The following is a 25,508-nucleotide window of genomic DNA, read 5'->3' on the forward strand; positions in this document are numbered from 1 at the left end:
TACCTTCTTTCATAGTTCATTATGAATTTACCTGGTATTTGGGATGGCCACCTGTGTTAGTTAATTGCCTTTATCCAAAACAATAAAATTTCTTGTATCTTTATGGCAAGCAGATGATTGTTAGTTTGGCACAAATGCACCTAAGACTGAATTCCCAAAGTGACAAGGATATAGGGTACTGTCTTCATTGGTGTTTACATTTCAAAGTGATGGCTCCCAAACCCTTAAGAAAAACATTCCTGGATTGTTGTGCTGACTAGAGGCTTATTTAGTTTAGTTTAGTTTTTTTTTTATTTTAAGATTTTATTTATTTATTCATGATAGTCACACAGAGAGAGAGAGGCAGAGACACAGGCAGAGGGAGAAGCAGGCTCCATGCACCGGGAGCCCGACATGGGATTCAATCCCGGGTCTCAGGATCGCGCCCCGGGCCAAAGGCAGGCGCCAAACCGCTGCGCCACCCAGGGATCCCCTTATTTAGTTTTTTAAAAAAGACTTACATACATATACATGTCAAAGGAATAGAGAAAGGATTTGTAAATACAGGTTCTTGAAAAATTGTAAGAAAAAGGAGAGGGAAGAAGGTCCCTATCCCTTTTGGCAAGAGGAAAAATTAAGCCTATCTGCCTCCTCTGTGTCCTTTCTTCCCTCCCACTCTCCCTCTGTTCTCTTCCCCCCTCTTCCTTCCAGTAGTTGGTACCAGAAGGAATAGACCATGAGTTGGCCTACAGCCTGAGTCTACACCTGCTGGGGAGGCTGCCCTGAGAAATTGGCCTTTGATTCAGACTTGCAGTAAATACTCAGGAATGTGCTGATGGGCCAGAACAGTTGGGAGAGGTTAGGCAGGTGCTAAGACCCCCAGGAGGTTAGTGAGTAGGAACTTCCCCAAGAGTCTGTCTGAGGTGCCACTGGCAACAGGACTCTTTGTGAGAACTTCTGTAAGGGAAAGACCACTGTGAGCAATGGTAAAAGGCAAGAGACAGGCTGGAGGAACATTTCTGCAGTGCGTGTAATAAGTGATTATCATTCAGAGTATGTAAACCTCTGCCCTCCAGAAAAAAAGCCCTGTCAGCTCAACAGAAGAAGTGGGCAGGGGCACCTGGGTGGTTCAGTGATTGAGCTTTGGCTCAGGTGGTGATCCCAGGTCCTGGGATTGAGTCCCACATCAGGCTCCTCACAGGGAGCCTGCTTCTCCCTCTGCCTGTGTCTCTGCCTCTCTTTCTCTGTGTCTCTCATGAATAAATAAAGTCTTCAAAAAAAAAAAAAAAAAGAAGTGGGCAAAGGATGTTAAGAAGTCTTTCTCAGAAAAGGAAACAAAGCAGGGAAATGTAAAATAAGATAAGAAACCAGTCTTTTGTCTACCAAACAAATTTTCTGTGTTCCCTTTTTTTTCTAAGATGTCAAAGGATCTGTAATTCTGTTTCTTATCTACTAGTTTGATTCATGAAATATTTAAGTCGGTGCATTTTTATTAATATTGAGAATATAGGAGGTGAAATGGCAGCCCAGGGATCCCTGGGTGGCGCAGCGGTTTGGCGCCTGCCTTTGGCCCGGGGCGTGATCCTGGAGACCCGGGATTGAATCCCACGTCGGGCTCCCGGTGCATGGAGCCTGCTTCTCCCTCTGCCTGTGTCTCTGCCTCTCTCTCTCTCAATCTGTGACTATCATAAAAAAAAAAAAAAAAAAAAAAAAAAGAAAGAAATGAAATGGCGGCCCATAGAATGGGAGAAAATACTTGCAAATTTGGAAGAGTCTAATACTCTTCCAAATTTGGAAGAGTCCAGAATACTTACAAAGAACTCTTAAAACTCAGCAGCAAAAAGACAACCCAATTAAGAAATGGGTAAAGGATTGAAATAGACGTTTCTCCAGAGAAGATACACAAATGGCCAAAAGCACAGGAAAAGATGTTCAACAACATTGGAGAAATTGGAACCCTCACATATTGCTGGAAGGAATGTAAAATGGTGCGGCCACTCTGAAAAACAGTTTGGCAGTTTCTCAGAAAGTTAAACATAGAGTTATCATATGGCCCAGTATATATCCAAGAGAATTGAAAACACACATCCACACAAAACTTGCAGTGAATGCTCATAGCAACATTATTCATAATACAAGTGGAAATAACCCAGTGTCTGTCACCTGGTGAATGGATAAACAAAATGTGATATCTTCATATGATGGAATACTGCTAGATGATAATGGGGGGGGGGGAGTACTGTAGTCTCTGACACAGATGAGCCTCAGAAGCAGTCAGATGCAGACTGCATATTATATGATGTCATTTATATGAGATGTCCAAAAAAGAGCAAATATATGAAGACAAAAAAATAGCTTAGTGATCACCTAGGGCTGGGGGTGGGAATGAGGAATAAGGCACGAGGTTTTCCAAAATAACAGTACCATTTTTCAACATCACTGGCCAGTCTGAAAAGGTTGCAACTTCTCCACACATTAATACTTGTGTCATTTTTTTTTTATATCAGATACAGTGTGTGAGAAATTGTATCTCTGGTTTTGATTTGCATTTCTCTAGACTGATGAAGTCGAGCATCTTACAGGCCATCTGTGTCTTCTTTGGAGAAATGTCTATTCGAATTCTTTGCCCGTTTTAATTTTCTTTTTGTTTATTATTGACCTATAGAATTCTTTTTTTTTTTTTTTGTTTTTGTTTTTGTTTTTTTTTTGACCTATAGAATTCTTTATGAAGTCTAGGTACACGTTCCTTATTGATCATGTGATTTGCAAATACTTTCTCCCATTCTGTGGGTTTCTTTTTATTTTTTTGGTGATATTTTTTGAAATATAAAAATTCTAAATTTGTGAAGTCCAAGGTATCAGTGTTTTTTTATACCATGGGCTTTTGGTATGGTAGCTAAGAAATCTGTGCCTAGCTAATCAAGGATCACAAAGATTTACTCCTATGTTTTCTTTTTAAAGTTTCATAGATTTTTCTCTTATATTTAGGTCATCCATAATCCCATTTTGGGTTTATTTTTGTATACAGTGTGAGACTGAACAGATGCAGAGCTGGTCAGGAGGCACTTCTTGCTGTCTGCCCCTTTCTGGAGGCCTGCTCTGTCTTCCAGCCTCAGCTGGATTGCTCAGGTGTCAGTTGGTAAAGTCCATCTCATTGCTTTGACTGTTCCCTCCTTCTACATTAGGAGACAGGTGTCTCAACTCCTCTTTCTCTGTCAGATTGACACTGTTTTACAATTTCTAGAAATTGCTCAGTAATTCAGAAGTATGTCTCAGTGCATCTGATAGGACCGTTTCCTCTTACCCCATTTCCAGTTGATTTATCCTTGTTTTTACATTTTTCTGGTTAATTTCAGTGGGATTTTGAAGAGGAAGAGAAAAAGAGAAGCATTTTTCTAGTCTTTTTATCTTGAACCAGAATACAAATTTTATTGATAAATGGTTTTAGGTATGCTTTTTTTGTGTGTGTTGTGCCTTTTGATACATATACAGTTGTTCATCTTCACAGGAACAACGTGCATTTCCCACACCTCTTAAGTATTTTTGGTGCAATAATAACTGCTATAGTCATTTTGAAGTCTCTCACTTGCAGTCTGTATAGAACAACTCAAATACCTGCAGGAATGGGGTAGAAAACAGGTGGGTGAACAATAGGTGCAAGGCTATTGGAAAGTTGCCACGATGGCAGAAAGCTGTATCACATTTATCAACCAACAGAGATCTGCAAAAGTTGCTAAAAAAAAAAAAGTAAACCTTACATGTTCACATCACAAAAAAGAAATAGTTATGTGACATGATGCAAGTGTTTGCTAACACTGTGGGTAGTAATCGTTTTGCAATATTTAAGTGTATCAAATCAATGCATTACATTCTTTATGCAATATTATGTGTCAGTAGTATCTCAGTAAAGCAGGGGGAAAAAGATTTGCAAATTCCAGTCTTCTGCCTGCAGTGGTGTAGATTGTGTATTCTGTGAGTGGCCCCACTAGAGTTTGCAGTGCACAGCCTGAACAGCTGTCTTAAGCAGTCCTGAGAGGTTCAAGTTTCATAGGCCTTTCTAGGTGTAAAGTCCTGTGTGCATCAAGAATCTTACTAATTCCGCTTGTGGAAATGTTTTTATATATAAAAATGGTTATTTTTCTAAAAAAAATGGAAAGCAAACTAAATATCAGAATATATGGGAATGGTTAAAAAGCTGTTATGATTCATAGAACTCATTCTGTCTTTTAAGGTTTTATGATAGATGAAATAATGTGGTAAAGTCATTGTACTGTAAGTAAAAAAAAAATCAATGTTGAGTATTAATATGAGCACAACTGTGTAAAACTATATAGAAAAATAAATCCCTGGAACCGAAAATTCCAGATGTGCACAGTGTTCTCTGCATGATGCAGTTGAATATGATTTTCCCCTCTTATGTTTTCCAAATTTACTATCTCATGAACATGCATTATTTTTATGAACAATAACAAATTATTTTTTTAATGGCTGTAGACTTTCACCTTGCTGTGGTATATTTCTGATTTTCCTGGACTAGCCCTGTATGGATGTTTTGATTTTATTTCTCAAACTACTCTTTAGTGGGCCACTTTTAATGATTTTGAGGTATTTAGAGGTTATAAGGAACTTAGATAGTTGCAAGTAAATCTTGTGGAACATGCTCCACCCTGTTCTACCACGGGAAAGGCCTCTTAAAATTCTTTTTCTTTCAGCTTGCCAGTGCAATGGCCACAGCAAATGCATTAATCAGAGTATCTGTGAGAAGTGTGAGAACCTGACCACAGGCAAGCACTGCGAGACCTGCATATCTGGCTTCTATGGTGATCCCACCAATGGGGGAAGATGTCAGCGTAAGTCAGATCCCTCAGGGCTACTGATTGCAAACCAGGTGGAACACAGTCCTCAGTTTGACTTGAGTATGTAGGAGGAAAAAAGGCACTTGGTTTTGGATACTGCATTTCTTATCATACTTGTTATGAGCTCAATTGAGCCTGGGAGAGAGTGAGCAGAGCTGCCAAGTAGCAGAGTAGCCAGTTAAAGCAACAAGCCAAAAATGGAAGAGTTAAGCCTTTAATCACTTATTGTGGTAGTAAAGCAAGAGGCTTAACCTAAACCCTAGAAAGCTCCGAGTCCCCTCGTTCCTTTCCCTCCTGGACAGGGTGCTGGCTGAGCACCAGGTGGATCCGCACAGAGGTGGGAAGAGCCCTGAACAAAAGGCTCTAGCAAAAGCCTGTCATGGACCCTGGAGAGGAGAGGGGAGGTGAGAACGAGGGGAAATGTATTGGGGACAGAGAGTGGGAACAGTGTCTTCAGGGTTCCCCCCTCCTTCCCCAGGAGGCTTGGCAGAGGCTCCCAAAGGTCTGCCCAAGGCCTCAGATAAAGAGACTCAGGAATGAAGACTCCTGCTAGGAATGCAAGCCAGAGAGAGAACTCTGCTGGGTGGTGGGGTGCCTGAGACCCTGATTTCAGCTCCTTTCAAAGACTGCCCCCAGGCAGGTGTGGGAGGCCAGCTGGCTAAGCCTGGGTAATGGCCTGTGGTCAGGTCTGAAAAATCACACATAGGGTTTTAACCAGGAGCTGGACTCCTCAGTACTTCTAGGATATTTAAAGGTTTAAATCATCCCCTATTTCCCCATACACATCAAATGGATTCCTGCAAGTAAGGACTTTTAAGTGTTAGAATGTAAATTAATACATTTTTTATTAAATGACCAGTGAGACTGACAAACTGCCTTTTGGCTTGTTCTTATTTCCAGTGGGAAGACCCTTCGGGTTCTGAGCAGGAAAATAAATAAGAAAGGAAAATCTCTACCTCCTCCCCAAATCCCACCTCCAAACTCCTTAGCATGGCCCTTGAGAATCTGATCCCAGAGAAGTCAAGAGAGAGCTGGCATTTTAGCAGTATATCCCTTAACCTCTCTGGGATTCAGTTTCCTCATCCGTAAAATGGGGATAAAAGGTTGGTGGTTGAGATGGAAGTGGTCAGAGCAGTGCATGACACATAGTAAGCCCTCAGGAAATGTAGGCAGTCGTAAGTACTCTTTTACTCCTATTTCCCACCACTCTTAAAGAACATTTCCTGCTCCAATTAAAAGGTTTTTAATAAAAACATTTTCCTACTCCTTGTGACTGGAATTCATGAGTTTGACAGTAGTCACAGTACTTGGCATTACTGGGTGGGGACTGTGCATAAGATCCCCTGCCCAAAGACTTACTGCAACATGTGGCCACACAGGGAACCTGGATGTGGTTTATTTTTTCCACAGGATTTATTTTTAAAGTACAATGCCGTTAATTTATTTACAGAAAAATAAAGTGTAAGGTGAAAAGGTATTGAGCAAAAGACACGTTTTACCTGGCAAATAAAATGTGTCCTGGTTCACACTTATGTGTTAGATAAAGAAGGTGATGTGTTGTTGGCTAGAGGAGGAGGTGACAGGAGTTTTCTGCAGAAGCTAAAGAGAAAGCCAGGGTGGTGTGTCCTGTAAGGCCTCTGAAACACTGACCTACCATTGCAGTTTCACCCCACTTCTGAGCCCTGCTAGGATTTGAAACATGGCCTTTGTGGAGGAGGCACCTCATCTGAGGCTGAGTGCAGCCAAATCAAGCCTCCCCCTCGGGGGCAGTTATTGCTCAGAGCATCTCTGTGGGGGCAGGGCCTGTGTCTGTGTCCCCATACCCAGCAGCTGGTACACTAGAGATGCTTCATAAATGTTTACTGGGGGCAGCCCGGGTGGCTCAGTGGTTTAGCGCCGCCTTCTGCCCAGGGCCTGATTCTGGAGACCTGGGATCAAGTCCCACATAAGGCTTCCTGTATGGAGCCTGCTTCTCCCTCTGCCTGTGTCTTTGCCTCCCTCTCTCTCTCTCTCTCTCTCTGTCTCTCTCTCTCTCTCTGTCTCTCTCTCTGTCTCTCATGAATAAATAAATAAAATCTTTTTTAAAAAATAAAATAAATGTTTACTGGTTGAATGAAAGAGTCATCATAGTGCAAAACAGTCTATTGTAAAGATAAAATTAGATCAAAATGGTTGCTTCAGATGGCAGTGGAAACCAGCACTCTACTTTCCTCCTGTCCTTGGACTTTGCTTCTTTTAATGTTACCTTAACATTATTTGAGATAAATCATTAACTGGAAAACTTGAATCTTATCCATTAAATGCTTTCATTTTAATCAACCTTTCCTATCAAATCCAATTCAGATAAAATTATGTTTTCTGTGATAGTGGTAATCTTTTAAGCCAATTGTGACCTCCATTCCTTTTCCTTCTCTCCAGCATGCAAGTGCAATGGGCATGCCTCTCTCTGTAACACCAATACGGGCAAGTGCTTCTGCACCACCAAGGGCGTCAAGGGGGACGAGTGCCAGCTGTGAGTACCACACTCCTGGGACCTCTGCCACAGGCCACACCTGGATTTAGTGACTGACAGCCAGGCCAGCTAGGTCTGTACAGCCAGGGAGGTCAAGGGGCTATGAAGCTGCTAGACCACAAGAGCCACCCCTTCCCTGTACCCTTTTGTCATGGGCTCTGGGGGATCCCCAGGTTGATGAATTCGGAATTCTGCCTTTTCTATTTCAACAGGTCTCATTCAGTTAGCCTCCATACTGAGGAGGTCACAAGTTCAGCAGCAATTCCTTGATGGCTTTTCAGTTCATATTTTTATGTTTGAGTGACACTGACATTTCCTGTGTTGCTGACTTGGATGAGTCTTTTAACTTCAACCATTGTTCAGTTTTTGTCATATCAGGAGATTGCACCCTTTCCTGAGAAAGAGCTGGAAGAGTTGGTATTCCAGGACAATCTTTTATTTAGCATTTTGGTTGTCTAATAGTGGAGATGATCCTCTGGCTTGGAGAGGATCATCAACACTCCCTGTTCTAGCATTTTATGTGGTGAAGTATGTTAGACATCTTCCAGGGAAGAGTCTGGAGTTCCCATACATGAAGATGCAGATAGCGTCAGATAGACAGAGTTTTAGTCCCGGCTCTGCCGCCATGAAGCAGAGCACTCTTGAGACATATCACTTAACTGAGCTGAGCCTCAGTTTCCCTATCAATAGCAGGACTAGCAATAATTGTTTTTAGTGCCTTGGTGAGTTGAAACAAGAGATTGTTCCCTGACAAATATATATCTATCTGCCTCACCAGAAAACCTCATAAAACACATGCTCCAGGTTTACTCATTCTCTCAAGAAGAGACTTAAGAGAGAGAGATGTTTAGTAGTATCACAACATTGGGCTGATACAAGCAGGTACCTCATTAGTAAACTTTGTGTTTTTTTCAAAAAACACTAATAATGAGGTCATCAGTGGTTGAGATATTGATCATGATGTTCAAGGAAGGAATTTCTCTGTCTGCATTTTATAGTTTATACCATTAGTCATATTTACTGATTTCATGATGCTTTAAACCCAATACATGAAGAAATGTCTAATCAAAGATTAAGCTTACCTTTTGGACCTAGGTTCAAACAGAACAATAGGGCAAAATTAATCACTCCTGCCCTTAGTTAGGCATGCAATAACAAAATGAGGCCTAGGTCCAATGGAAGACTTTCTCTTCAAGAGATTTTAGATAGAAGCAAGTGCTGAGAATCACCCTGGATTAAAGGACACAATATCATGTATTATTTATCTGAGAAAAGTGCTTGACCCAAGCTTTCTCCCCTTTCTTAGTAGCTCTTAGCTACTGGGCCTGCCAGTATGAATGGCTTTGTGAAGTGAGAGACTGAGCTTTGCCAATATTCACAGATGATATTTGTGGGGGGAAGTAACAATTTTTTTTATTAGAACTTTTTTTTTTTTTTCCAGACTGGCAAACCATGTTCAAGGAGTTTTTGTTTTTTTTTTTTAAGTGAAAGTGATTCTCATTCTTTTCTTATTAAAGAACAGGATCAGTTTTATCCAGGGAGAGTAGGAAGGAAATAAGATGAATATTTGAAAAATATTTTGACTTCACTTTTAGAGGAATATTTAGTCCACACAAAAGTGGAAATGTGTTTTTCAAGATAATAAATAGTATCTAGGTTTATTAAATTTGGACTTGTCTCCTGCACTTTGGCAAATGTTTATCAGTTGGCAGGTGGTGTGAAACTGCTGGGCGGTCTGTACTCAACATGAATACACACCCTCATCAGCTTACCTGATCTAAGTGACAGTGAAAAATGTGATTATACTGATTCACACTTGCTTGTAGTTCAGTTTTATATAAAAGGATCTGCTTGGTTTTAAAATGAATGTTGAGGGGATCCCTGGGTGGCTCAGTGGTTTAAGCGCCTGCCTTCTGCCCAGGGCGTGATCCTGGAGTCCTGGGGTCGAGTCCCACATCAGGCTCCCTGCGTGGAGCCTGCTCCTCCCTCTGCCTATGTCTCTGCCTCTCTCTCTCTCTCTCTCTCTCTCTCTCTCTCTGTCTCTCATGAATAAATAAATAAAATCTTTTAAAAAAATAAAATGAATGTTGATTTTAACTAGCAATAGAAAATAATCTTTATTTTTATCCTTCTAGGTGTGAGGTGGAAAATCGATACCAGGGAAATCCTCTCAAAGGAACATGTTACTGTAAGTGTTTTCACAATACATATTTGTCTAGAAGCAGAGTAGAGTAGTCCACTAAAACTTTGTTACTTGCTTTACCATGGTTTGAGAATGGTAAGTGCTAAAAGAATATAGAAGCCATTAGTGGAAGTGTGTCCTAATTTTTTTTTTAAGATTTATTTATTTATTCATGAGAGACACAGACTGAGAGAGAGAGGCAGAGACGTAGGCAGAGGGAAAAGCAGGCTCCCCACAGGAAGCCTGATGCGGGACCCGATCCCGGATCCCGGGATCACAACCTGAGCCCAAGGCAGGCACCCAACCACTGAGCCACCCAGGTGTCCCAAGTGTGTCCTAATTTGATGTATTTGCATTCTATTACACTTATGACATATAGCAATGCCATTTTAAATTGTGTTAATTAGGGGATCCCTGGGTGGCGCAGCGGTTTGGCACCTGCCTTTGGCCCAGGGCGCAATCCTGGAGACCCGGGATCGAATCCCACATCAGGCTCCCGGTGTATGGAGCCTGCTTCTCCCTCTGCCTATGTCTCTGCCCCTCTCTCTCTCTCTCTCTGTGTGTGACTATCATAAATAAATAAAAATTTAAAAAAAATTGTGTTAATTATGATTGTGGTTTATGTTAATGTGTCCATGGAAAATATCAGGGGAGAATACAGAGATAGGCATCTCTGGCTTTCCTCTGTTTATGTTCTCTTGAAACCTTATTTCATTTGCCATTACCTTTTTGGCGTTAACATATTTCACATTTTAGGATGTATAGATCAGAAACACATTTTATTTTTAAGATTTTATTTATTTAGAGAGCACAGTCCACGGGCGGGGCAGAAGAAGAGGGAGAGAAGGAATCTCTGGTTGACTCCACACTGAATGTGGAACTGAACGTGGGGCTCAATCCCAGCACCCTGAGATGAACTCAAGAGTTGGTTGCTCAACTGACTGAGTCACCAGGTGTCTCCAGAAACAAAATTTTTCAAAAGATTTATGTATTTATTTTAGAGAGACAGAGAAATAGCTGGGGGGAGGGGAAGAAGAGGGCATGGGAGCAGAGAGAGGGAGAGAATCACAAGCAGATTCCCCACTGACTGCTGAGCATGAGAGAAGGCTCAGTCTCATGACCCTGAAATCAAGAGTCAGAGGCTTAACCAACTGAGCCACCCAGGTGCTCCCTCAGAAATAATTTTTTAAATATAGTTGAAGTAATGATTCCTTCTGAAACTTATTTGTGTTAATCACCTCTTTAGGAATTAATAAATAAAATATCTAATGACTGACATTCAATGAAAGGTAAATCTGGCACAGGAACCAGGTCCTTCTGGGTAAATGTGGTTTTCTTCCTATAAGAGAATCCATCCACATAGTAGGCAAAATTATGAAACCAGAGAAAAGGAGTTAATATTTTGGCATATCCACTATAATTATGTACCTCCTTTCCTGGGTTGAACAGCATCCACTCACAATTCATGTCCACCTGGAAACTATAAACATGATATATATCTTATGTGTGTGTGTGTGTGTCTGTATCCAAACCGCATAAACATATACCTATATTTCTTCTAGAAGAAAAGAAGAGAAAAACTTCATTACTGTGTAGTAGAAAGAGTTCTTAGATGTGATTCCAAAAGCACAACTCGTAAGAAATAATTATTAGGACTTTATCAAAAGTTAACACTTGTGGGACGCCTGGGTGGCTCGGCGGTTTGGCGCCTACCTTTGGCCCGGAGTGTGATCCTGGAGTCCCAGGATTGAGTCCTGCATCGGGCTCCCTGCATGGAGCCTGCTTCTCCCCCTGCCTGTGTGCCTCTCTCTCTGTTTCTCATGAATAAATAAATAAAATCTTTAAAAAAAAAGTTAAAACTTGTGTTTTTTTAAAAAAAACACCATTTAAAAAGTAAAATGCAAGCCATGGAGAAGAGAAAATGTTTGCAAATTATGTATTGGAGGAGCTTGTATCCAGGATGTATTTTTAAAAACTCTTACAACTGAATGAGGAGACAATTCTAATTGAAAACAGACAATGATTTGAATAGACATTTCACCAAAGAAGATAGATGATTGGCCAACAGGAACAAAATGTGTAACATCGTTATACATTTGGGGTATGTGTTTTAAAACCACATTGAAAAAAAAAAAAATAAAACCACATTGAGATACACCCCTAGAATAACTAGAGTCAATAGCCAACACTGGCTAATTACCTTAATAGAAGGTAACAGGTTTTCACATTTGCTCTACATTCAGTCTATTGAATACATCTCTTTGGTTAAAGTACATTTAAAAAAACCTGGCCTCACCAGATATAATTGGAAAGGGGTGGAATATTTAATAACCTCTTCAGATAATTATGGATAATATCCTTTGATAACCATACCAAAACTAGACAACTGGTTGTTTCTTAAAGGTTAAATGTGGAACCTGAAACTACTTTGGTGAATTTTTAAAAAGGTTTTATTTATTTATTTCATTTTAAAGAAAGAGAGAGAGAGCTCACAAGCAGGAGGAGCAAAGGGAAAAGAAGGGGACAGGGAAAGAATCCCAAACAGACTCTGCACTGAGGGCTCTCATGACACTATCATGACTAGAGCCGAAACCAAGGGTTGGACACTTACCCAACTAAGCCACCCAGATGCCCCACCATATCAGTGAATTTTTTGTAACTTGGTACGTTGTAACCTATCTTGAAAAAATAAAGCCAGTACCAAATACCAGGATTTAGTAGTGAAACGGGCAATATAACCTGGATATAAGCCCCTCCTCAAATACATGATTTGCAAACATTTTCTCTTCTCTGTGGCTTGCTTTTTACTTTTAAATTAAAAAAAAAAAAATACAAGTTTTAACTTTTGATAAAAGTCCCAATGAACATTCTTTGTGTGAATTTAAAATGGTGTAGGCACTTTGGCAAACCATTTGGCAGTTTCTTAAACAGTTAAAAATAAACTTACCCAAAACTCTCCATCCCCCTCTTCCCCTAGCCCCTGGCAGTCATCATTCTGTTTCTATAACGTTGACTATTCTAGACATCTCATATAAGTACAATCATATAATACTGGTCTTTTGTGACTGGCTTATTCATTTGGCATAGTGTCTTCAAAGTTGTTCCAGGCTGTAATGTATATCAGAATTTCCTTCCTTTTTAATATTACACTTTATGTATACTATTGATGGACCTTTGGGTTGCTTCCATCTTTGGCTTTTGTGAATAATAGCTGTGATCTGTGTGGCTACTGTGAACATGGTTTATATATATCACTTCAAGATCCTGCTTTCAATTCTTTGGGTATGTACTCCAGAGTAGAACTGCTGGATCATTTGATAATTCTGTTTTTAAGTTTTTTGAGAAACTACCATACTGTTTTCCACATTAGCTGTACCATTTCACCCTCCTACTAGCAGTGCACAAGGTTTCCAGTTTCTCCACATCCCCACCAACATTTACCATCTTCTGGTTTTTTGATAGTGGCCATCCTATTGTGTGTGAGGTGGTATCTCATTGTAATTTAACTGATTTGTATTTTCCTAATGACTTATGATGTTGAGCATCTTCTCATATGCTTACTGGCCATTTGTATACCCTCTTGGGAGAAATATCTGTTCAACTCCTCCATCCATTTTTAAATCAGGTTGTTGAGTTGTACAATTGACTTCTTATTTTTTATTTTATTTATTTATTTTATTTTATTTTATTTTATTTTATTTTATTTTATTTTATTTTTTACAATTGACTTTTTAGAATTAAATTATGCCATCTTTGGGCAGCTCTTTCTGCCCACAGGTCCTGTCCTTGTGGTTTAATAAAGCCACCTTTTTGTACCAAAAAAAAAAAAAAAAAAAAAAATTCCACCATCTTTGCCCAGTAAGCTTTCTTTAAAGCTGTTTTCTTTTGCTACATCACTTTAGATTTGAAGACTTTCTTGCTTTCAAAAATAAGTAATCAAGGCACATATTCATTGCCCCAGACCTGGAATCAGCCATTTTTCCATGGAGTCTTAGTTTCTTTTATACCATTGAATTATAACTTTGGGGACGTCTGGGTGGCTCAATGGTTGAGCGTCTGCCTTCCACTCAGGGCGTGATCCTGGAGTCCCAGGATCGAGTCCCACATTGGGCTCCCTGCATGGAGTCTGCTTCTCCCTCTGCCTGTGTCTCTGCCTCTCTCTCTCTCTCTCTGTGTCTCTCATGAATAAATAAATAAAATCTTTAAAAAAAATTTGTAACTTTGAATCCCTAAGCAAACCTAGCATATAATAGAGCTACAATTAATATTTGCAGGTGAGCTAGGTTAGAGCCTAAAATCTCAATAAGGATCATGATGTAAAGAGAGTTTGATAGGTTATTCTAAATAAAACAATACTGCCCACAGACTTGACTTCCTTTGAAAAGCCTCCCAGCCTCCAGGTATAAATGAGCTAAATGTTTCCTGGCTATTGAATATTTAGAAGAAAATCAGTCTGTATCTCTAGAGACCTGTTGTGTTTTGTTTTAATTTTTAAATATACATTTCTTTCTTTCCATAGATACTCTTCTTATTGACTATCAGTTCACTTTTAGCCTGTCCCAGGAAGATGACCGCTATTATACAGCCATCAATTTTGTGGCTACTCCCGATGAAGTAAGATTTTAAAAGTTTTCTTGCTTTGTTTTGAATTCGTGTGGATCTTTTTCTTGATCTTTGTGAATAGAAGCACTGCATTAGCAGTGGCCTTCAGAGTGGAGTACACAGGACTATGTTTAGAGGTTCAGGAAAGAAATGTTAGAATCTACACTTTATCTCCTGTCCATCTCAGAGGCCAGAATGGTATTGTTCAGATTTACCAGGATCTGATACCCAGACTGCCACTGACTCCACACATACTTGCTTTTCCATCAGCCCATCGCAGCTCCCACAGAAAAGGAGAGGAGACTGGAAGGGGACTTCCCCCATCAGTGGGGCACATAGCAGGGCCCAGATTTACTCTCTCAAAACAGACCAGAGTTAACAAATATCTGCAAAAAGACTGCAGAGTGAAATTAATGCCAGTGTTGTAAGGAAGGCTGCTGAGGTGATCTGTACCCAAAGTTGTTAGCCTTATTAGGAGGTAAAAACAGTGAAGATGTAGTCAGGTCCACCAGAAGTTAACCTGAAATAATTGGAATTATTAAGACAACTAATTGAAAGGTGGATTTATATCTACTTTCATTAATGATGAACCCTATCCTGACATAAGGTACTACCTGGTGGTAGAAGGGAGTCAATATAGCATGACATTTAAAAGTGAAATGTCTAAAACATGAAGACATACCTATACGATTTCTTTAACGAAATATGAAGTCAGTGGCCACTCCAGTAAATAATGAAATTTTACTAAACTTGATGATAAATTATTTAGGAACTTCTTTAATGGTTTATTTCTCATCAACATACACAAAGCATTAAAAAATTCCTGTCACAATAAACATGATGAATAATTCATGGAAAATAATATGACAGTAAGCCAGGTTATATTCCTTTGTTAACAAATGTTATTGTTAACAAACATTGCTAAATCTAAAAAATAAATTAATAGCAGAACAAAATCCAGAGTGTGGAATGTTTGCAATTATATGAAAGTAAGTTCTGTTTTTATATTCCATTTTAATAATAAAATTAAGAAGAAATGTATTAGATAGTGAATATCTTTTTAAGTAAAAATAATAAATAACCTTAAATGAAAATATTATATGCACAGACTGTGTATCACATCATTTGAATGGCTGTGTTGACTGGAATTAAAAAAAAAAAAAAAGGACTTTAGGATAAGATTATAGCAAAAGTACCACACATGAAATTTATTTAATATCTTATTCATAAGCAGGTGGTTGAAATACTCAGTCTTTCACAAAGTAATTGATGTTAATTTTATTTTAAATAAACATAATAAACTATTGGTAATACATCTTAATAAGGTGAGTGATCATGAAAATCTTTTGACCTCTTAGGAGTTCCCTGTTTTCTTATGACAGAATATTTCATAGTGTTAGCTAAAGTGTATGTTCTGTCTTTTATTAAGTACAAGCTTATTGATCCTTTCTATGGAAACAAGTAATTGTTAGTAGTGTTCTTCCAGCATATATTAAAAATAAACAAACACTTGAGCTTCTCCTGCAAGAGGAAGGTGAGATTATATCAATAAACAAGAAGGTAATTAACTGCTTTGAGAGAGAAACTTCTGGTTTCAAAATCACTGTTTGGAAATGTTTCCATTGTTATGATTTTGTGCTGTAAATACCATCAAAACAACACCCTTAAAAATCTGTTGTTCTCATTTGTTTTTTGGTCTCTCAAGATGAAGAATTTCAGCAGGATTGGGTCCATTTATAAAATATAAAAATACAACATCTGATTCATTAGCAAAAATAATTATTTGACCACAAGAAAGAGATTAGTCAAATTTCAGTGAAAACTAAAAATTAGTATTACAATTTACCCAGTGTACCCAGTAGTGCACTTTTATCTATTGGCTCAGCACATTTCCCAGAGATTTCTTTCTCAGTCATTCAACCAAGAATCAAATAAATTAAACTAGTTCTTCAAATTATTGTATCTTGATAAGAGATAAATAAGTAAATAAGGTTTTCAAAGCTAATAAAAAAAATTCAGTCATATTTCTCTAGAAATAATACTTTTAGTGAGAGAAAAATGTTTTTTAAATCTTGAATGAATACAGTCAAAATATTTTTTAAGTTACTTTATTTCAGCTATTTATGCTTTTTTTAAGAACCATTTTCACTTTGGAGAACTTTACACTGTATGTAGTCTATCAGTTCAGAAGTACATAGGTTTAATTTATAAATACACATAAATTGAGGACTTGGTTCAATGTTTACTTATCAGCGTGAGCTCTCCAGACATTTGGAAACAGCTGCCCAGAGGATCCTTAGGAGGCTGACTCCCTTAACATAGGTCATAGGACTTAAGTCATCATGCTCTGGTCAGGGCTTTTTTAAAACATACTTTTTTATGGAGTTAGGCATTTGATAAGCATTAAATTACATACACATTTATGGGAGAGAAATGAAATTTATTTGGGATATATTGTTTATGTTGGTCAGAAATGTTACTCTCTTACAAGTGTGAGTTTCTTTTAAGACACTGTAAAATATCTGTTTTGTAGTTAAGAAAATTGAGAATAGCAAATTTTAATTACTATATTTTAAAATCTGAAAACTGTTATAATTAATTTTCTAACTATTTGTACTGCTCATCAGCAAAACAGGGATTTGGACATGTTCATCAATGCCTCCAAAAACTTCAACCTCAACATCACCTGGGCTGCCAGCTTCTCAGGTAAAGACATAACTAGAGAAGATCTTCCAAGTGGAGTAGATTGGTAACAGATTGAGAAATAGAATGTAGTTGTTGAGAAAAGGGGCTCTGGAGACAGATGGGCTTGAAACCCACCTTTGCCACTGATTACCTAGGAGACCTTGAACAAGTGTCTAAACCCCTTTCTAGACCTTAGGTAATGTTATTTGTCATAAAGAAAAGATAGCAATACTTATCTCCTAGAATTGTTGTGTCGATTAAATCAGGTTATACATGCTAGCACCTCCAGTGGTATCAGGCTCAGTTCATGCTCATCATCCCTGCCCTGCTATCAGCCATGATAGCACTGCTGCAGACACTGCTCTGGCACTCCCATCATCATCCCTGTCCAGGCTTCAGAAATGGAAAATGGAAATGACTCAAGAGTTTCAAGAAATGGAAATATTTAAAATAGAATGAGATCTTGGTAGACACAGGGAAGTATACTTTGGGAATTAAATCAGGCTCGAAGAACATAGTGTTTGCTCCCATCTGTGTTGCTGCAATTCACTAAAGAAGATCTGGGCAAAAGATCTACTGAGGATCTAACAGGTGGGCCTGATGTAGTGCCTACAAACGTAGCTCAACAAACATGGGTTTGAACTCTGCCTGTTACCACCCATGCTGCACTGTGCAATTGGGCAGATTAAGCTTTCCGAGCCACTTTCCTCATGGATACAAGGAATGCAAGAAACATCTAGCTGTACATGGGATGGTGAGGCTGAAATGAGACAATAAAGGAAGTAGTCCACATAGTGCTTGAAACACAGCGGTTTCTCATTGGATGCTAAAACTGTGCTTCTTTATCATTAGTCTTCCAGTACTAGTTTTTGGTCAAAACACAACCAATTAGACTGAAGCAAAATTAAACATTACCTTTGCATGTCTTATGTTATCATGTCTTAAAAGATTGTATGGAATTCAGAAAAGGTTTGGAAACTTGCAGTAAGGAAACACTTTGAAGAAAAAGTCTGAATTATCAGAACACTGGGAGAAGGGCAACATCTCTGAACATGTGAATTCTTTTCAATGATTATTTTCAGTGAGCACCCAGCAGTCTGGACTCAAGTCACACTCAGGTTAATGCAGACATGGAAAAAATCTATTTTGTGAATCTTTGTAGACACCAGAATTCCTGGCTGGGGGAGAATATGGAATGTTGAAGGACCATTTGGAAGTAGGATGGGTTTATACCAATTGGGGGGTTTAAATACAGTTGTAGCTGATAGCAGAAGGGACTGAGTGACCCTCTAGAGCTCCTTCCTTCCTGTTGCTGAGACATGAGGTCACTGGTAGTTAGGAAGTGGGAGGTGAATCAGTGTCCCTGGCATGGGAGATCAGAAGCATGGACAAACAGGTCTAAAGGGGAAATGCAAAGCAGTTTAAGTGCTCCATGCAGAATGAAAGCTGTTGCTTGTTAATAGGATTCTAGTGGTATCTGCATTTTCACAACTATGGGTCATCCGTTGAGGTGGAGAGGAGTTGCAGAGCCTCCTGGCAGAACCATTCTAGTTAAGGGCACAGCCTTGCATATCAGCCTTCCCACTGCAAATCTCAACTCTGCTTATTCCTGGCTATGTGACCTGAATCAAGTTACTTAGTTTCTCCGAACCTCAGTGTTCTGATCTGTAAATGAGAATAATAAGAGTTATTGTTAGAATTAAATGAGGTTGTACTCTCAGAGGCTATTCCTGGAATGCAATGTGTTCAGTACATGCTAACTGTTCTTATTAATGAGGGCAGATTCTGTCCAGAAAAAAAAAAAAAGACTCTTTCATTTCATTCTTTTCTTCCTGATAGCGGGAACCCAGGCTGGAGAAGAGATGCCTGTTGTTTCAAAAACCAACATTAAGGAGTACAAAGATAGCTTTTCTAATGAGAAGTTCGATTTTCGCAACCACCCAAATATCACTTTCTTCGTTTATGTCAGTAATTTCACCTGGCCCATCAAAATTCAGGTAAGAAGTGTTTTTGGTCTCAACCTGCAGACATACTGAAATCACTCCAGTGGAGACTCAATCCACTAATTTGGAACTTGAGGTAAATGAGGCGTATGATATTGCTTTGCCTTTGTAGTATCTATGGCAGAAGAGTGCCAAGCACACGAACACCATAAAGAAGGTTTTGGTAGGGATGGCTTAAATCACTTAAGAAAGAGACTTATAAGCACTTTTGAAAGCAAGTTGGCCTGTTACAAATTTGTTAATTATAGCTGTATTCATCTCTTCACTGAGCACTTGCCCTGTAAAAGCCTGTAGAGCTTCTGTTCTGGAGTGAATTAGGGAGGTATAATGATCAAAAACACTGAAACCAGTGAGTCAGTGTGAGGAGTGCCATACAAAAAGATGCCACAGCATTTATGGCATCTCTAAAGGAAGATAGAGTGTGGTGCATGGCAGCATAAGGTTGCGTGTAAAAGCATAGGCCCTGTGGTCAGACAGATGTGGGTATGAGTCCTGGCCTCTCCTAGACAGATCATGTAGCCTCTCCACATCTCAGATTTTCGGTATGTGACTTGACCTGCTACTGCTACCGATGTTACCAGCCTCGAACCTTCTCTGTTCTCAGGGGACCAGTGGACTCCCTCTTAAAGACCAAGATGCATGGCCTTATTTTTGCTCTCCAGGCCTTGCCTCAGTACTTTTTGCGTATACCCCCTCTATTTTGGGTAAATGTGGAATTCAGGGTTGGGTGGATTTTCAGGGACTGGTGTGCCTTTAGCCGTAGAAGCGTGGTCCCGGACTTGGTCTGTGGCCATTTGCCGGCTCTCAGAAGCAAGCCATTACTGATCAGTTAGGATGGGTGTGCAACCGAATCCTGGTGGTTTTGTGTTCATGCCTTGGGAGGATGACTAAAGAACAATCTTTTCATTCCTGGAATGTGGGAATAGGTTCTGTTTTGTGTTTTTTTCTCACCAGCCACTTCCCTTTCTGTCTAGATGGTCCACAAATGTGTTCATCCTCTATCTGCTTTTCCCTTTATTTTATTTTTTTAAAGATTTTATTTATTTATTCATGACAGAGAGAGAGGCAGAGACATAGGCAGAGAGAGAAGCAGGCTCCTTACAGGGAGCCCGACACGGGACTTGATCCCAGGATCAGGATCATATCCTGAGCCAAAGGCAGATGCTCAACTGCTGAGCCACCCAGGTGTCCTGCTTTTCCCTTTAATCTTACACACTTCCTGCTTCCCTCCTCAGCCAGCCTTCTTGTGGTGTTGGCTCCCCATTTGTGTTTCCTCTTATCCACTCACCTATCAGCCCGCTGCAAAACCTCCTCCCCTCACCACATCCTCTGACCAGGCTTTTTAGAGAATCTCCTTCCTTAAACGTTGAGGTTGTTTGGGAATCAGGCATTGGTTCTCTTTAGTCTTAATCCCAGTTTCCCTGTAATTCCATCCCACTGTTGTAGGACTTATGGTACTATTTCTGTACTAGTGATTCTCAGTTCTGTCTCCAGCTCAGCTTCAATGAGCACTGCAGACCAGTATTCTTGGTTGCTGCCTAGACAGCTCTAATTGGATGATCACAAGCTCCTGCCATCAGCATTTAGTCACTCTTGTGACCCTAACCCCAAGGTCCATGCTTCCTTTCTCAATGAATGACATCACCATTCATCCCGTTTTCTTTTGCTGTCCTTGTTTGGTTTTTATATCAAGGTTAAATTAGCTGTTAATAATTATAAATTGAGGAGTTTTCTCATTTCTGGAAGAGATTATGTGAACCTTGAATACTTGATAGATCTCTCTTATAAAATCATTAGTATTTTATTTGTGGAGATTTTTTTTTAAACTGTTGATTCAACTTCTTTAAAAGTTATAAGATATTTTGGATTTTTCTCTTTCTGTTCCAGTCATTTAAGATAATTCTTTCTAGGCATTAATTTATTTCATTTTTTCAAATGTATTGGCACAAAGTGATTTTCACACTATCCTCCAATCTTTGCAGCATCCGTGCTTAAGAGTACTGAATCATACACCTAAAAGTGGGTAAAACAGTAAATTTTACCTTAAATATTTTTTAACCCAATTATAAAAATTTAAATATCACAGCAAGATTTTTTTTGTAGATATAGACAAGCTTATTCTACAATTTATACAAAAAGGCAGAGATTCTAGAATAGCTATAACTGGTGTGAAATAGAGGAGTAACGTGGGAAGAATCACTGTACACAATGTTAAGGCTTACTGTTTAGCTACAGCAATCAAGACTTTGTGGTTATTGGTGGATGGATATACACAGATCAAGGAATGGAATAAAGAACCTTGAAATAGAACCACACAAATATGTCCAACTGATTTTTGACAAAGAAACAAAGACAGTTAATTCAGTGGAAGAAGGATAGCCTTTTCAAATAAGTAGTGCTGGAACAATTGAACAACTATAGACAAATAAATGAACTTCAACCTAAACATTTCATCTTACACAAAATCAACTCTTTATGGATCACAGCTCTTTTAAAGTGAAATATTTATTCAGCCTCTTGTCATGCCAAAATATTTTATGTATATACCACCATAATTAGCACACCCTCTCTAACAGGCAAAATTGTACGTCAAATTATATTTCATGTTACCTGATTGTGTAAAAATATAAAGTAAAAATGATTTTTCAATTCCATTTAATATTACTAATAAACAGCTCAGCAGGAGATATGAGGTACAAAATCATAGTAAAACATGACACAGGAAGAGCATAATGTAATTCCCACTTGTCATAATTTATTATGAATATACAAAGGCAACTTGTTAAAATGTTGTGTTTACTAAGATTCTGGCAATTGCTTTTTGTAGTAAGACATAACATATCAGACCTGCCACTCAACTTGTTTATCATAAGTCTCAGCCTCAATATAAAGCTGTTTAAAAAAAAAAAGTCAAAAGCCTGGGTTGCTTTTTTGTTTTGTTTTGTTTTTTACCTGCTGAGTGTCTTGGCAAGTATGCCATTAAACACAGCAAGAAATTTAAGATAGCAAAAATCAAGAGTTAATAAAAGCCAAACATTACAACCTAAACAAAATTCATACAAAAATAACTATCACTGGTTACATAAAATATTCCTGACTAGTTAAAACTTAACAGTATAAAACATACATTTTAGAATATTTAGCAGTCAGGCTCAAAAAATAGTGTCTATTTGAAATATTCCTCTCCAAAGCCAAACTGTAGTCAAAATTAATTCAAATGTTGTAAAACTTTCTAATGCTAAAAAACGTTCAGCATTATTGAAGTGGAGCTAAATTCCAGACGCTTTGTGGCACTGTCATGCTGCAAAGGGCTGTTTCTTTGGTTCATTTAAAGCAGCAAATGATAAATAAATAAATAAATAAATAAATAAATAAATAAATAAATAAATAATAAATAAATAAATAAAGCAGCAAATGACAGAGTCCAAGAATGTCAGAGGGCAAGATTGCTATGCCCAGCTCTGACCTCCTCATGAAGCATGGCTATACATCCGCAGAAATAGATTATTTATTTTAGAGCAAGGACGTGAGTATACATACATGAGGGAGAGAGAGAATCTCAAGCAGACTCCTCGCTGAGCACAGAGTCCAACATGGGGTTTGATCCCAGGACCCTGAGATCATGACCTGAGCCAAAATCAAGAGCTAGACACTCAACTAACTGAACCACCCAGGCAGCCCTTGACTTCTTTTATAAATTATCCTTACTGTCCACTTCAGTTTCTGATGTGGAGCTTTCAGAAAATTTATGTGAATGTTTCTTCTTTTTCCTGTTTCCTTGTTTTTTTGTCCTCCTCTTCAGAATCTGAAGAACTACTAGAAGAACTGATAGAGAAGAAGATAAATACCTACCAGATTTCTTTTCTTTTATCTTTCTCTTTTTTTTTTTTTGGATGAGCTCTCACTTCCAGTTAGTAATTTCTCCCTGTGTTTTTCTAGTTCTTTCTTCCAGTTCTCATTCTTTTTTTTTTTCTTCAAATTCAGCCAATGCCTTAGAGCTTTTTTCTTTTCTTCTACTTTTTCCCAGGTAGGCCCTGGTCAATTCACATAATCTGGGATTGTTGACTCTGAAGGCTGGATTGAACCCCTTAATCTGGCCGTTGCTGTTGGGTTCATGTAGGCCACCCGATTGTGTCACTTCCCCATGGTGCAGGGCTAAAGATACGATCAGACACCAAGGGCAGTCAGGCCAAAGAAGCCACCAAAGAGGACCTGCTGCAGGACCTTCTGTCAACTTGTGATCACAGCTTTAAATGTGAAATGTAAAACTATAAAACTTTTAGAAAAAAAAATAGTGGTAGAACTTCACATCCTAAGGCTAAGCAAAAGGTTTTTAGACTCAACAACAAAGGGAAAAATCAATAAATTGGACCACATCAAGACCAAAAGCTTTTGTTCTGTGAAAGACCCTGGCAAGAGGATGAAAAAATAAGCTACATACTGAGAAAATATTTGAAAATCATTATTTCTAACCAAGCACTTGAATCTAGAATATAAGAATTCTTAAAATTCAATATTAGGGGCACCTGGGTGGCACAATCAGGTTAGCATCCAACTCTCAGTTTTGGCTCAGGTCCTGATCTCAGGATGGTGAGATTGAGCCCTGTGTCAGGGTTCACACTCAACATGGAGTCTGCTTAGGACACCCTCACCCTCTTCCTTTGCCCCTCCCCCACCTAAATAAATAAAGCTTTTTTTTTTTTTTTTTTTTTTTATGATAGTCACACAGAGAGAGAGAGAGGCAGAGACATAGGCAGAGGAAGAAGCAGGCTCCATGCACCGGGAGCCCAACGTGGGATTCGATCCCAGGTCTCCAGGATCGTGCCCTGGGCCAAAGGCAGGCGCCAAACCGCTGCGCCACCCAGGGTTCCCAATAAATAAAGCTTTTAAAAAAATCTCAACATTCAAAAAAAAAAAAAAAATCTCAACATTCAAAAATAAATACTTTTATTAAAAAATGGACAAAAGATATGAAGAGACAATTCACCAAGGAGAATATACACTATGGCATACAAGCTATATGAAAAGATACTTAGATTTAGTAATGCAAATTAAAACCAGAATGAGACATCACTGCATACCTATCAGAATAACTAAAATTAAAACAGTGATAATACCAAATGCTAGAGAGAATACAGAGAAATTGGATCACACATATATTCCTGGTGGGGAAAGTAAGATAGTTTAGCCACTTGGAAGATAGTTCTGCATTTTCTTATGAAACTAAATTTGTACTTAATATACAACCCAGCAGTTGCATTATTGGGCATTTATCCCAGAAAAATGAAAACCAGTGTTTACAAAGACTACCTATACACCAATGTTCATAGCACCTGTCCAGCAACATTAAGCAGCTTTATTCATAATAGTCCCAAACTAAAAACAACCCAAGTATTCTTTAGCAGGTAAATGGCTAAACTGTGCTACATGCATACATATCATAGAGTAACACTCAGAAATAAGAAACAAACTGTTGATACAACAATCTGGATAAATCCCAAGAAAATTTTGCTGAGGAGGGGGTAACAATCTTAGAAATTTACATACTGTATGATTCCATTTCTATAACATTTGAAAATTTAAATTTTAGACCAAAAATACAGATATATCTACTGAAGCTTCAACTTTTTTACTTTTCCTGATTGACCTCAAGACCCTCTTTTAAAAAGTCATCTGGGGGAATCCCTGGGTGGCTTGGTGGTTGGGTGCCTGCCCTCAGCCCAGGGTGGGATCCTGGGGTCCCAGGATCAAGTCCTGTATCGGGCTCCCTGCGTGGAGCCTACTTCTCCCTCTGCCTTTGTCTCTGCCTCTCTCTGTCTCTGTGTCTCTCATGAATAAATAAATAAAATCTTAAAAAAAAAAAAGTAAAAAGTCATGTGGGAGTGCTTGGGTGGCTCAGTCATTTAAGTGTTCAAGTCTTAATCTCAGTTCAGGTAGTGATGTGAGGTCATGAATTCAGGCTCTGTGTTTAAAAATAAACAAACAAACAAACAAATGCAGTCACCTGATTAGGTCAGGCCCACCTACACTCAAGGGAAGAGATTATATGGTGTACACACTAAGGTAGGGGGAATCTTAGATGTCAACCAGAGATTTAGATTGTTTGACTCCATAGAGGTTGAACTCGAGGCTTCAGTCAGACAATTTCAATTTGGTAATGTCTCCTAACACTAATTATAGATGAGATACGTTTATAAAATATTTGATTTGAAGTCTAGTACATATTATTTCTTGAGTTGTTTTAAGTTGAGATTGTTTCCAGACTGACATACCTTATTATTTCTGAATCTGATTGAACTTCAGGCTTTGTTGTGTAAAACTGAAAAATGATTAACATTTTTAAGATTTTTAGTGAAAATCTTAACTTATGCCACTGACATTTTTCCTATTTGGAAAGAGGGCTTTGTGCATATAAACAAGCTCTTGTGCTGGAGATAGTCGTGCTGTTGCCAATGCTGAGCTCTAGTTTTTTTCCTCCCAATGCCCTGTTGCTCCACCCTCTGAAAGCCACTGAAATGGTTTTAGAGCATTTCCTTCTAGAGGGATCTCTTCCCCACACTTACTTTTTAAAGTACTAATTTTAAGTTTAAGAGTCAAAGATATGTTGATTTGCTGCCTGATTTGGGGGGGCTCTTTACCTGGGCTAGATCACTTACTTGAATAAGATCCACTTATGAAAGCTATATTCA

The 25,508-nt window shown here is 38.7% G+C and overlaps 1 protein-coding gene across 3 annotated transcripts in view; it reads left to right on the forward strand.

Annotated features, from left to right (window-relative positions):
- The window catches only part of ATRN (attractin), a 163,165-nt gene that overhangs the window by 95,606 nt on the left and 42,051 nt on the right, over positions 1 to 25,508 (forward strand). For all 3 annotated transcript variants that reach the window (XM_041732303.1, XM_041732302.1, XM_041732301.1), the window contains exons 19-24: positions 4,692 to 4,829; positions 7,254 to 7,347; positions 9,483 to 9,535; positions 14,049 to 14,143; positions 16,759 to 16,837; positions 18,656 to 18,813. In XM_041732303.1, the coding sequence (XP_041588237.1) occupies positions 4,692 to 4,829; positions 7,254 to 7,347; positions 9,483 to 9,535; positions 14,049 to 14,143; positions 16,759 to 16,837; positions 18,656 to 18,813 (617 nt within the window). The remainder of the gene's footprint in view (positions 1 to 4,691; positions 4,830 to 7,253; positions 7,348 to 9,482; positions 9,536 to 14,048; positions 14,144 to 16,758; positions 16,838 to 18,655; positions 18,814 to 25,508) is intronic.

Source organism: Vulpes lagopus, chromosome 18 (assembly GCF_018345385.1).
Source record: "Vulpes lagopus strain Blue_001 chromosome 18, ASM1834538v1, whole genome shotgun sequence".
In the NCBI taxonomy this organism is placed as follows: domain Eukaryota; kingdom Metazoa; phylum Chordata; class Mammalia; order Carnivora; family Canidae; genus Vulpes; species Vulpes lagopus.